This window comes from Heteronotia binoei, chromosome 1, assembly GCF_032191835.1.
Source record: "Heteronotia binoei isolate CCM8104 ecotype False Entrance Well chromosome 1, APGP_CSIRO_Hbin_v1, whole genome shotgun sequence".
NCBI classification, from domain to species: Eukaryota; Metazoa; Chordata; class Lepidosauria; order Squamata; family Gekkonidae; genus Heteronotia; species Heteronotia binoei.
Genome location: NC_083223.1, coordinates 225,487,734 through 225,500,686, shown reverse-complemented (window position 1 = coordinate 225,500,686; position 12,953 = coordinate 225,487,734). Strand labels below are relative to the sequence as shown.

The window sequence follows — 12,953 nt, the reverse complement described above, 5'->3', positions numbered from 1 at the left end:
TTGGGGACTTTGGTTAGCTGAGTAAATTCTACATTCTCGTGGAAGAATTAAGAGTTGCATTATACCCTATGGAAATTGGTCTCCATAGTGAATAATTATTCATTGAGCAACATTCACTATAGTCGTAGCCTGGCACTGATGTCACAGAAAGGGATAGTGTATGTTGCTAGCAAAATATCTAAATGGGGCTAACTCCTGGCCTAACGAAGGTTATTTTTGTAAAAACTTTTCATACAGCAGAACAACTCCTCTATAGATGTAGCCCTAAGGACAGAAATATGCTATGAAGTACAAAGCCTTCTGCTTCCTTTTCCTTCCCAGAATGTGACATTTCTGTCAAAAAGTGTATCAACCATTCAATTATCCCTTTTCCCCCAATGAAAATAGGAGTTGGATCATCTGATTCATTGGTAAACTTCAATGCTAAACTCTCTAGAACCATGGGATATTCGGAGTTCTCTGTGAACAACAGGAGCTGTTTGAAGAAGGGGCTGGCATCTTGATTGAACTGAAGAATTCTTTAAGAGGCATGGATTCAAACAGAAAAGCAGGTAAAGTGTATTCTGAAACAGACTAAGAAAATGGCAAGTCGTATCTAACAACTATAAAGACCTTTCAGGATACAAAATATAATTTTGCAAGCAGTAGCACTTGGAGGAAGTTGAAAGGGGGGTTTGGCAATATCATCATTCCATTACCCATAAAAACACTACATTGTGGAAAACTATAGCCCCTTAAACTAGGGTTGCCAGCTCCAGTTTAGGATATACTTGGAGATTTGGGGTCTAGGGAGGAGAGGGACTTTAATAGGGTATAACATAATAGAGTCCACTTCCCAGGCAGCCATTTTCTCCATGTGAACTGATCTCTGTAGCCTGGAGATCAGTTGTAATCCCAGGAGATTTCTAACCACCACCAGGAGGCTGGCAACCTTACTTAGGGCTACCAAGTCCAATTCAATAAATACCTTGGGACTGGGAGGGGGGCGGGATGTGTGTGGAACCAGGAGATTTTGGGGGAGGAGACGAGACATTGGGGTGGAACCAGGAGCAAGGGTATGAGAAGCATGATTGAACTCCAAAGGGAGTTCTGGCCATCACATTTAAAGGGACGGCACACCTTTTAAATGCCTCCTCTCCATTGGAAATAATGAAGGATAGGGGCACCTTCTTTTGAGGCTCATAGAATTGGACCCCCTGGTCCAATCTTTTTGAAACTTGGAGGATGTTTTGAGGAGAGGCATCGGATGCTGTGCTGAAAATATGGTGCCTCTACCTAAAAAAAAGCAGCCCCCCCAGAGCCTCTGTAATGTACTCAATGACGAGACGTGTTGAAGGCAACATACTTTATTAGATGGTACATCACAAGAGGGAGAATGGCGGGCCGGGTCCCGATTATATACATGCCCCGGAACAACCCTCCGTGAGGCCAGGTCCAATCCTGGTCAGTTAAACTTCCCGCCACAGATCTTGATTGGCGGTGCGTATTAGCGAGCTACATCCGGGGACCAGTGGGGTTCCACTGGTTGTCTCTGTAGCGTGCGCTGTGCTGTACATAGAGATTAGAATGCAGGACATAACAGCCTCACAGGTTAATTCTCCATTATACCCTATGGAAATTGGTCTCCATAGTGAATAATGGAGTGCCCAGCAGGCATTTCCCTCCCCCCATCGCACTTTTTGATGATGGATTGAGGTTCTTCACAGCATCTACTCACCTTCCCTGGCCTGAAGGACGTTCGACTTGCCTCAACCAGGGCCAGGGCTTTTTTGGCCTTGGCCCCAGCTTGGTGGAATCAGCTCCCTGTGGAGATCCTGACATACTGCCATTCCATAGGGCCTGCAAGATGGAGCTATTCTGCTGGCCCTTTGGTTGAGGCAGTGGACATCCTTATTTCATCTGCTTGGCTTCCCTCTCTTTCTTGCTTGCTTGCTATGATGCTATCTTATTTCTTATTACACCCTTGGGCCTAAAGCTGTTTATAGACTGTGTCCAATGGAATAGGGTTGCCAAGTCCAATTAAAGAAATATCTGGGGACTTTGGGGGTGGAGCCAGGGGCAAGGGTGTGGCAAGCATAATTGAACTCCAAAGGGAGTTCTGGCCATCACATTTAAAGGGACCACACAGCTTTTAAATGCCTTTCCTCCACTGGAAATAATGAAGGATGGGGTACCTTCTTTTGGGGCTCATAGAATTGGACCCCGTGGTCCAATCCTTTTGAAACCGGGAGGATATTTTGGGGAGAGGCACTGGACATTAAACTGAAAATTTGGTGCCTCTATCTAAAAAAACAACAGCTCCCCAGAGCTCCAGAAAACTGCGGCTCAATTCTCCATTATGCCCTATGGGAATCGGTCTCCATAGGGAATAACGGAGAGCCCAGCAGACATTTCCCTCCCTTTCCCCCACTTTCTGATGACCCTGAAGTGGGGGGAGGGCCTCTAAATAGGGGGGACCTCTGCCCCCACCTGGGGATTGAAAGCCTAAGAAAACATGTTCAAAAGAGACGTTAAACCTCTCAAAAAAGTCTCCAAGGACTAATAAGCAACTTCAAAGAGTTGCACAGGCTCAATGCCAAAAATTGTTTTTACTGCCAGTCTAACTAGTAAAGCTGTGAGCTCGTTAAGGATACAAAGCCTGTTTTTTACAAACTTACACCACTTATACAAAACATTTACAAAATTACAAAATCACAAATCATACAGAAAAACAAGTTACTTGAAGACTCCACCCCAGGAAGGGCTGCTGAAGTCGCAGTGTTGACACACAAATCGCTCAGTAGAAAAACAAAGTAGTTGTTGACAAACTCTCTGAACAACAATGTTGCAGTGTAGTGAAAAAGACAAATAAGAAGTATAATTGATAACACATTTCCCAGGTAAAATTTATGTGTTTCGATACCAACTTCATCTGATCAAAATACTTCAATAATCTCAAACTAAAACAAATATATACAGAAATAAACTGCTTGCACAAATACAGAAAACCCTGCAGAACACACCCAAAAGAACAGCTTACCCAATACTCTATCATAGTATGCGCGCACTTAGTAAATTACTCCAAACAGGCATTAGTGGTTCTCAAGTGAGAGACGCCCAGCCAGATCCTTAAATGTCAACAGCTGATAGAATACATTTTTCTTTAAAGAGAGAAAATAAATTTAACTGACATAGTATGTGAGGTTGCTATAAACAGGCAGTCAAAACCAAAGATGAGTTCAGACCATAGGGCATAACAGTATTTAACTTCTGAATGAAATAAGATTCCTTCAGTAACAATAACCTGTGTATGTCCTTTACATCATAAGGGTTATTCTGCTGCAGTTTAAAAAAAACAACACCCCTAAATTCCTTAGGATCATGGCCATGTTTTTTGTATTACATAGGATCCACCATTAGACCATTCAAAGTCCGTTTTTTGGAGCATCTCTCTAGAGTAAAATTGAAAGTGACGGAACCTCCCATTGTGAGCCATTACTCTAGAGAGATGCTCCAAAAAACGGACTTTGAATGGTCTAATGGTGGATCCTATGTAATACAAAAAACAGCTATGCCAGAGATAGTAAATAATCCTGGACGTTTCACAATTAGAATAATGTTTCAGATGCCATTATTGATGCATACCTCATCTGACTGTATAGTATGCTGGCATATTGCGCAGTTCTTCCCGCACTTAAAATGCTCTGAGGGAAGATGTGCAGCAAAATCACTTTTTAAAGTCACATCAGAATGCACAAGGAGGTCCTGCAAGTTACATCCTCATTTCCAACCCACTGTAGGAAATTCCAAACTTCTTAAGGAGGTCTGTGCTACATGCCAGTGTTTGCAGAGGATCTGAACCAATTGCCTGTCCCTAGGGGTATGTGTAATGGAGCAAATCATGTTATTCGGATCTCTTTTCTTCTGTAAAAACAAATCCTTCCTAGGGACAGAATCAGCCCTACGCTTGGCTTGCTGTATCACCTCAGATGGATAGCCCCGATTTTTAAAAACACCAGCCAAATTATTACTGCTCTTTTGATAATCTTGCTGAGAAGTTGAATTCCTTTTTAAATGTAAGAATTGGCTATATGGTAAACTTTGTTTAATATGTTGTAGGTGGAAAGACCTGAAATGCAACAAGGCATTACAATCAGTGAGTTTTTGAAATAGCTTAACTCCTAGACTAGTAGCACTCTTAAAATAAACAGTAGTGTCAAGAAAATTTAGTTGAACGTTACTACTTACATGGCTAAATCTAATTGAATGGTGGCACCAATTAACAAAAGATTCAACCATTTCAGGGTCACATCAGAAGATGTCATCAATATATCTATAATAAGCCACAATATTTTGAAAAAAAGGATTAACATCTATATTATAGAAATTTCAATTTGTTCCATGAAAAGATTGGGGATTGGTAACCCTACAATGGAATCTGCCACCTATGCTATGTATATTGTTTTGTTTTTCTGTATTGTTATGATTTTAGCTTATAAGTTTTAATTATTTTAACATTTGCTGTTAAATTGTTTTAACCTTGGTGTTATCTGCCCTGAGCCCATTTGCAGGAAAGGGCGGAATATAAACTAACAAAATAAGACAAAATAAGTTGGCTCTCATGCAGTGCTCCCTCTAAGCTGTGGAGTCTTATGAGTAAAAATTCTACTTCGTGAGCTACTGCCATTACAATTGTGAGTGAGCAATTTGGCTACTGCATAAATTAGTTTGCTCTGGGGCTATTTTTCCTGAGCTAAGACAAATATGTGTGACCTGGAGGCTAAAAAACTGAGCTAGCTCACACTAACTCAGGTTAGAGGGAACAGTGCTTGCATGTACATTTGCTTTCTTTTCCCTTTTCAGTGCTAGTTTTACTTGTAATGGTAGTACCTTTGGATAAGCTTTGTAGAGCCACATTCTAACATGTCTTCTCTGGACACAGTGAGCAATTACAGATGGTGCTCTGTGTCATGAGCCCTGACAAGGAGGAGCTGGAAGGGTTAACAGACCTGGAAGAGTTGCCAGCCAGTTCCTCAGCTGAACAAACAGCAGCTGGCCCATCAATCACTCTCCAGGCACCAGTGTCAGCTGTTGACAATCAGTCTCCTCCAAGCTCTCCTCCTCCCATCTCAAGAGCTCAAAGCAGGCTCTGGAAAGAACTTTCAGAGCAAAGACATGAGGCACGCCAATGCTTCAGATCTCTCAGCCCTGAGTTCTAGCAGAGTCACTGCCACCCAGGGAGCAGGCTGATTGAGACTCCCATAGAGCTCCCACCCAGGACCTGGTAACCTTGTGGAAGCAACAAGTCTATTCTCTGGCTTGCATCCACGCTCCTTCCTGATCCTGACCTGCTTGATTTCCTTGGCACCCTGACCTTTTGGCTTTTGGACATTGACTTCTGATTCCAGTTTGTGATTCTGGCTCCTGCTTGAAATCCTGGACTTTGACCTTGGCTTTGGACTCCTGCCTGCCTGCACTCTGAGAACGTGACAGATTGCTTCCACCCACACACTGCACAAGATGGATGAGGAGGCAAGCGGAGGCTCTGGGCGGCTAGCAGCCTTGCTCACTCAGGTACAGCACCTCACTCAAATGGTGGCTCACCTGCAACAGCAGCAGCAAGCCACTGTTGCTGCCCCATCCAAGTGCCCGGTGCTTCCCCCAGAAAAGTTCACTGGGAAGGTGGAGGAGTTTCCTGCATTCCTAGCACAGTGCAAATTGTATATTGAATTACGTGCCAGAGACTGTCAGACGTGTAACTTACTTGAACCAGACCCTAGCTTAGAAATGCTTGACATGACTAATGCCATGATGTATCTTAATGTGACCCCTGCTTTACTAACCCTGAGAAATGTAGCAACCACCTTTCTTCAAAGCATTCTGTAACCGCAAGGAGAAAAATCTCACACCCGGCCTAGAAGCCATCTGTGGCCTTTGAAGTTAACATATCCAAGGTTCCTTTCCCTTGGGAAGGAGATAAGCACCATGGGAAGCACCGACTGTCTTCGGGGGTGTGAAAAGGCTGTATTGTTTCCTGCTTTGAAATGTAGAAAAGATTGGTTTCAGCCTTGAAGGGCATCAAACTCAATTTGCCTCCTAACTAGCATGTTTGTTCTCAAATAAATGGATTAATTTTACAACATTATGATCCGTCTTTATTTGAAGTTCCACGTCTTGACAGAGACTTCCCCAACGACAAGACCAAGGTATGGTTCATTGTCAGCCTCTTAAAGGGGCAGGTAGCTAAATGGGCTTCCCACTTGCTTCTAGCCCCATCGTCCCTGCTGACTGACTACCTGGGCTTTCTGGATCATATGGCAATGGTGACAACCCTGATGCACAAGAGTCCCAAGACTGATGACCCCGAGCCCATGCAACTCGGGGCTGCATGGTCACGGCTCACCACCAAGGAAAAATCATGGCGCAACTCATAGAATCTCTGCCTGTACTCTGGAGGGGCAGGGCACTTTTCCTCCGGCTGCCCCGCCAAGCGCACCCAGCTCAGTACCATGCCACAGCCACCAATAAAAGACCAGCCCCAAGTCTGAGTGGACCCCACAACTTGGGGCACCTAGCCGGGTCCCTTGAACCCTGCGTTACTGGTCAGGGCCCGTACCTCGTACCGATCACACTCGGCTTGCTGGACGAGCACTGGCTGTTCATCTACGCCATGGTCAACTCTGGGGCCACTTGCTGCTTCGTCAACATGGCCTTTGTGAAGCAACACCAGATCCCAGTGCAGGACAAAGACACCCCGACCCTGGTCAAAGCCATCGACGGGCTCCTCCTCCGCTCCGGTGACCTAGGCGACCCGCCCGGTCCCGCTCCAGATCCAACACCATCAAGAGCAAGTACAATTCGATGTTGCTCGTATGCCTCGCTTTCCCCTCATTCTGGGACTCTCCTGGCTTGTAAAGCACAACCCCCTCATGGACTGGGCATAGAGAAAGTTGAGCTTCAAGGACCCTTGTCCTCACCAGGCCCGGTCAGCCACCCTGGCTGCTGCCATCCCGGCTGCTGGTCCTCTACTGCCCCCGACCTACACAGACTTTGCCGATGTCTTTGAGGAAAAGGGGACCGACTAGCTTCCCCTGCACCGGCCTTATGACTGCGCCATCAATTTGGTACCAGGGGCATCCCTGCCTATAGGGCAGCTCTATCCCATGTCTGAACCAGAGCTAGCAGCCCTGTGGGACTTCCTCACCAAAAACCTGGAACAGGGTTTCATCTGGCCATCCACGTCCCTGCTGTCCGCCCCTGTTCTCTTTGTCAAGAAGAAAGGCGGCGAGTTCCGGCCCTGCAATGACTACTGGACCCTGAACAAAATCACCAGGTCTATACCAAGCTGGACCTCCAGGGTGCATACAACTTAGTGCGGATCTGTGCAGGAGATGAATGGAAGATGGCTTTCGGGACCCGCTATGGCCAGTATGAGTATCTCATGATGCCCTTCGGCCTGACCAATGCCCCTACTGTCTTCCAAAGGCTGATGAACAACGTCTTCCGCAACCTGCTCAACCGCTTTGTGATCATATATTTAGATGACATTTCAATTTATTCCCAAAGCCCCGCCCAGCACACAGGGCACGTCTGCCAGGTCCTGCAATGCCTGTGCGAGCATGGTCTCTATGCCAAGCTAGAGAAGTGTGCCTTCGACTTAACAGCAGTTGAGTTCCTTGGCCACATCGCCTCACCCCATGGGACTTGGATGGACCTGAACAAAGTCAAGGCAGTCCTGACCTGGCAGATGCTGCGGAACCACAAGGACGTACAGCGGTTCCTTGGCTTTTCCAATTATTACAGCCAGTTCATCCCTACCTATGCAGACGTAACACCGCTTCTGACCCAGCTCCTCCGGCCCAAAGAGCCATTTCACTGGACTCCAGAGGCAAACCATGCCTTCACCATCCTGAAAACCTGCTTCACCACCGAGCCGCTCCTGCATTACCCAGCGTTGTTACACCAGCTACCAGCAGGATGACTGGACCGCCTTGCTACCCCTGGCTGAGTTTGCCTACAACAGCACCGTACATACGTCTACGCAACAGACCCCATTTTCTGCCACCTATGGGTACCACTCTAGCTTCTTCCCCGCAGTCCTGCCCCCCACAGCAGTCCCTGCTGCTGATGCGCACCTGCAGGAACTCTGGGCTCTCCAAGACTTGCTCCAAGAGCAGCTTCTACAGGCTAAAGAGGCCTGCAAGACAGCCACCAACCAAAAGCGACAGATAGGGCCCCCACTGAAGCTCAGGGACCACGTCTGGCTCTCCATTACCTGTGTCGGCCTGGTCGGTCTTGCAAGCTGGACCCTCGCTTCGTGGGGCCTTACTTGATCATGGACCAAAGCAACCCCGTTGCTTTCCGGCTACAGCTGCCGGCCACCCTCCGCATCCACCTGGTCTTCCACCGGTCCCTCCTTGTTCCTGCTACACCACCGGATCCCATCCAACCACCGCCTCCAGCGCCGCCGCCTCCTGTCCTGGTTGATGGCGAGGAGGAATATGAGGTCCACCAGCTCATGGACTCCCAAATCCACCGTGGATTGGGAAGGCTATGGCCCCAAGGACTGTTCATGGGAACCCGCAGACAACCTACACGCCCCTGACCTTGTGCAGCAGTTCCACACGGCCTACCCTGACCGGCTTGGCCCGTCTGTGGGGGGGTCCTGCAGGGGGGAATAGTGTCATGAGCCCTGACGAGGAGGAGCTATAAGGGTTAATAGACCTAGAAGAGTTGTCAGCCAGTTCCTCAGCTGAACAAACAGCAGCTGACCCATCTATCACTCTCCAGGCACCAGTGTCAGCTGTTGATGATCAATCTCCTCCAAGCGCTCCTCCTCCCATCTCAAGAGCTCGAAGCAGGCTCCAGAAAGAACTTTCAGAGCAAAGACATGAGGTATGCTGATGCTTCAGATCTCTCAGCCCTGAGTTCTAGCAGAGTCACTGCCATCCAGGGAGCAGGCTGATTGAGACTCCCATATAGCTCCCACCCAGGACCTGGTAACCTTGTGAAAGCAACAAGTCTATTCTCTGGCTTGCATCCACGGTCCTTCCTGATCCTGTCCTGCTTGATTTCCTTGGCACCCTGACCTTTTGGACATTGACTTCTCATTCCGGTTTGTGAGTCTGCATTGGTGACTTGGCTCCTGCTTGACTTTCTGGACTTTGACCTTGGACTGGCTTTGGACTCCTGCCTGCCTGCACCCTGAGAACGTGATGCTCTGTCTTACAGTACTTGAGGTTTCAAGTGATATAGTTGAGACTGTAGATATATCACATTTCTCTTCTAGAAATGTTATTTCTACATATGTATGAAACTAATTCATGGGAACTGTGGGAGGTGATGATATTAACATTTTATATGACCAGTAAAACCAAAACAAATTATCTGTGCACCCAGGCCCGCTTCACTAGTGATAAACAAATTCATTCCAGGAAGCTTTCAATTAATTGAAATAACATCCTGCAAAGAAATAACCAATTAGAGAGAGTGGAATTGCATCCAGCAGCTGGGAGTTGAGGAAATGAAGACTGTATTTAGGGAAACTGCACTGCTGTGTTTTTATTTATTTATTTGAGGGAATGAGAAAGTCTCCTGGCTCCACCCCAAAGTCCCCAGGTATTTTCTGAGTCAGACTTACAACCCTAGAGGATAACCTGAGGAAGAGGAGGAAGGCATAAGTACTGAGTGCCACATCCTACCTGATCTGGATCAGTAGAACCAGCATGGACTGAAGTTTCCAGTTCCCACAACTGTAATGATTTTGAACATATGCTCAGGTTGTTGCTTCTGTTTCCACATGCATGGGGACTGGAAACTTGGGGAGGTCCTGACCCCAATTCCATTGGTCTGGGTAAATCTGTGAAGTTCTATATTAAACCTTCAGGTTATGTGGCTGCCCAGTTTGGAGACCTCCTCCCAAGAAAGAATGTTTTCCTCAATCCTAGGCTTTTAGGAGAAAGATTATTACTGTACTATTCAGAAAGCTTTAACGTATCCTAAATCAACTGCTTGTCATTCATATAGATATATTATGCTCGTCAGGGCCTTTTTTCTGGGGGAATAAGGTGGAACAGAGTTCCAGAACCTCTTAGTGGAAACAATATTATCAAGAAATGTTTAAATGTTCATGAGGGGCACCTGTGTGTTTCTCTTTCATTTCCCCCTTGAGAGTTCCAGCAACTCTTTTTTCAGAAAAAAAACCCTGATGCTTCAAAAGCTTAATTTTATATAATATGGTTGTGCCCTGATCTGCATAGCACCCTGATCTCATGAGATCTTGGAGGCTAAGCAGGGTTGGTCCTGGCTAGTATTTGGATGGGAGATCGCCAAGGAATAGTAGGATAGCAACCTGGAGGCAGGCAATGACAAATCACCTCTGAAAGTCTCTTGTATTGAAAACCCAAAGTGCTTGCCTTAAGTCAGTTGTAACTTGATGGCACTTTCCACCACCAAGATGGTTGTAGTAATTTTATTATTGTATGATATGCTGCTAGCAACTTTAGTGCTTTCACTGTAGCAAAATTAGTATGAATATTTGAGAAATAGATACCTTTGCCAGAGAGTCTTTAAATGACAAATCAGGAGGAAAGGCATAGAACTACAGAGGATAAAGGAGGATAATTGATGAAAGGTAGGACTTCAAATGAATCAAAGTCCCAGTTTTCAGCAGTTCAGAAAAGTTCCCTTTATTTCCAGAATGTTTGCTAGTACAATTCTTTAATTATATTTATTAGGGAAAATCCACATTATATTATTTGTTATGACAAAATTTTCTTCCTTACCCCAAATGCTGGGATCCTTCAGGTCATGTTAGAAAGCAAAGCAAAGGAAAAAAGAAATCAGGCAAGAGCCATGGTTCAGGAGTAGAGCATATGCTGTGCATGCTTAAGGTCCCAAGTTCAGTTCTTAGCATTTCTGGTGAAAAAGATTTCAGGTAGCAGGAAAGAATTATCTTTACCTGAAGCCTTGGAAAGCCCCTGCTAGCCAGGGAAATGGGCCAGTGGTCTGACAATATATGACAGAACTACCTATGTTTTGTTTTTTTGCATGAAGGAGATCCTAGGTTCAGTCTACGACATCATCAACTGCTCAGCACCCTGGATAGCTATTGTTAATTAGAGAGAAAAGTTATATGGACCAATGGTCTGACTGATAGAGCAACTTCATATTTTAAAATCCATTGACTATTGAAAACTTCTTTTTTTGCATGTTAACCCTATTCAGTTTGGTGTAGTGGTTAAGAGAGCCTGTTTGGTGTGATGGTTAAAAATGGGGGACTCTAATCTGGAGAACTGGGTTTGATTCCCCATTCCTCCACATGCAGCCAGTCCAGCTATGGGTGACCTTGGGCCAGTCACAGATATCTCAGAGCTATCCTCTCAAGAGCAATTGTCTCAGAGCAGTTATCTGCTCCACCTACATCACAAGGTATCTGTTGTGGGGAGAGGAAGGGAAGCAGATTGTAGGCTGCTCTGAGACTGAGTAAAGGGTGTGGTGTAAATCCAACTCTTCTTCTGTTCAGAATCCCTTCTACAGTTGTGGCTAGTTTCAAAGAAAAGTGGTCCTTTCAAAGAGAAGAGTGATAAATTTAATATCTTAGGTAGTGGGGAATATGTCATGTACCCAATCACATCTCAGACCTGCTAAAGAGGAAGAAATCCTTATCTGTACTGGGGAGGAGGGGTGGAAACAGAGAAGCAAAATGTCCTAATATTCTTCTGTTTCTAGTGACTGCCTCTCATGAGGAATTATGTCATATTCAGCGGAAAGAGGGCATCGGCTCTGTGACCAAGCTATTACAAAAGTGCCCTGTTTCTTAAGGAAATCCAGGCCCTCTGAGGACAAATATAATTAATCTTAGGCTCTGTCACTGAAAGACAATTATAGCTCATGCACAATTCTGGCAAATCCTCAATCTTCGCTTCCTGTTATTTCACCCAAGCAGGTGATAGAATAGATCTACCGTATGCTGGTTTTATGCCAGTTTAACTGACAAGGCTTTCCCCAAGGAATCTTAAAAACTGTAAATTGAATCCAAAGAATGCTGCCTTCACCCCAGAAAGAGGGGTGGGGGAATTACTATCAGATCAGTAAGTCTGTGGTGTAGAGACCTGACCTTTTAATCCAGTAGAGAATAACAGACCAGGAAATGGCAAAGAGCAAATATAAAACAGAGAATAGAGTCCAAAGGGTCATGATTTAGTGTTAGTGATGTTAGCAGGTCTGTAAGTCTATCAGGGGTCAAAACATGCAGCCTGGGGGGCAAATCAGGCCCCCGGAGGGCTCCTATCAGGCCCCTGAGCAACTGGCTGTTGTCTGCCTCCTCCCTCTCTCTTGCTTCCTTCTACATAGCAGCTTGCTTTGCAAGGCTTGCTCAGTTGCATGGGAGCTTCAGAGCAAAAGCTCTATTTTTTCCATTGGCTTTGTCTCCTCCCTTGCATAGTAGAGCTACTGAGCCAAGCCACTCTTCCTTCTATTGGCTGAGGCTCCTCCCCCTCCTGGTCCCTCCTGGAAAGAACCAGTACTTCCTTTGCCCAGTTCCCTGGATCCCGTGAGAGGGATACAAAGGAAGTACCTTTAAGACCAATGAGTGCTAATATTTTAAGCATGTTTTATTTTAAGTTCCATAATTCCATATTGTTCACCCTCCAAAGCAGCCATTTTCTCTGGGGAACAGATCTCTTCAGGAGATCTCCACACACACCTGGAGGTTGGCAACCCTATTTAACATCCTTCACTTAGATCCATCTGGGAACTTAAACACTGTTGAAGAGTCAGTTTATCATCTGTAAGCGAAGATGAATAGATTTGCTTTGAGCTATTGCACGTCTAAGGTTGAAACTCATCCAGGAGCCCAGCATGAGATCTTCCTTTGCTGATTTCAGGATCACCAGGAAATTATGTTTGGCAAGGTGGTTAGTCTTGTGTAGTGAAAATTTGGAGTGAGTTCAACCAATCTGTTGCTCTGATTG

General features: G+C 45.6%; 1 protein-coding gene across 1 annotated transcript in view; it reads left to right on the top strand.

Moving 5' to 3' along the window:
- The first annotated feature begins 389 nt into the window (after positions 1-389).
- Positions 390-12,953, top strand: part of ARHGEF33 (Rho guanine nucleotide exchange factor 33) — a 51,155-nt gene continuing 38,591 nt past the window's right edge. The window contains exon 1 of the mRNA XM_060259712.1: positions 390-551. Coding sequence (XP_060115695.1) covers positions 530-551 — 22 coding nt within the window. The 5' untranslated portion in view covers positions 390-529. The remainder of the gene's footprint in view (positions 552-12,953) is intronic.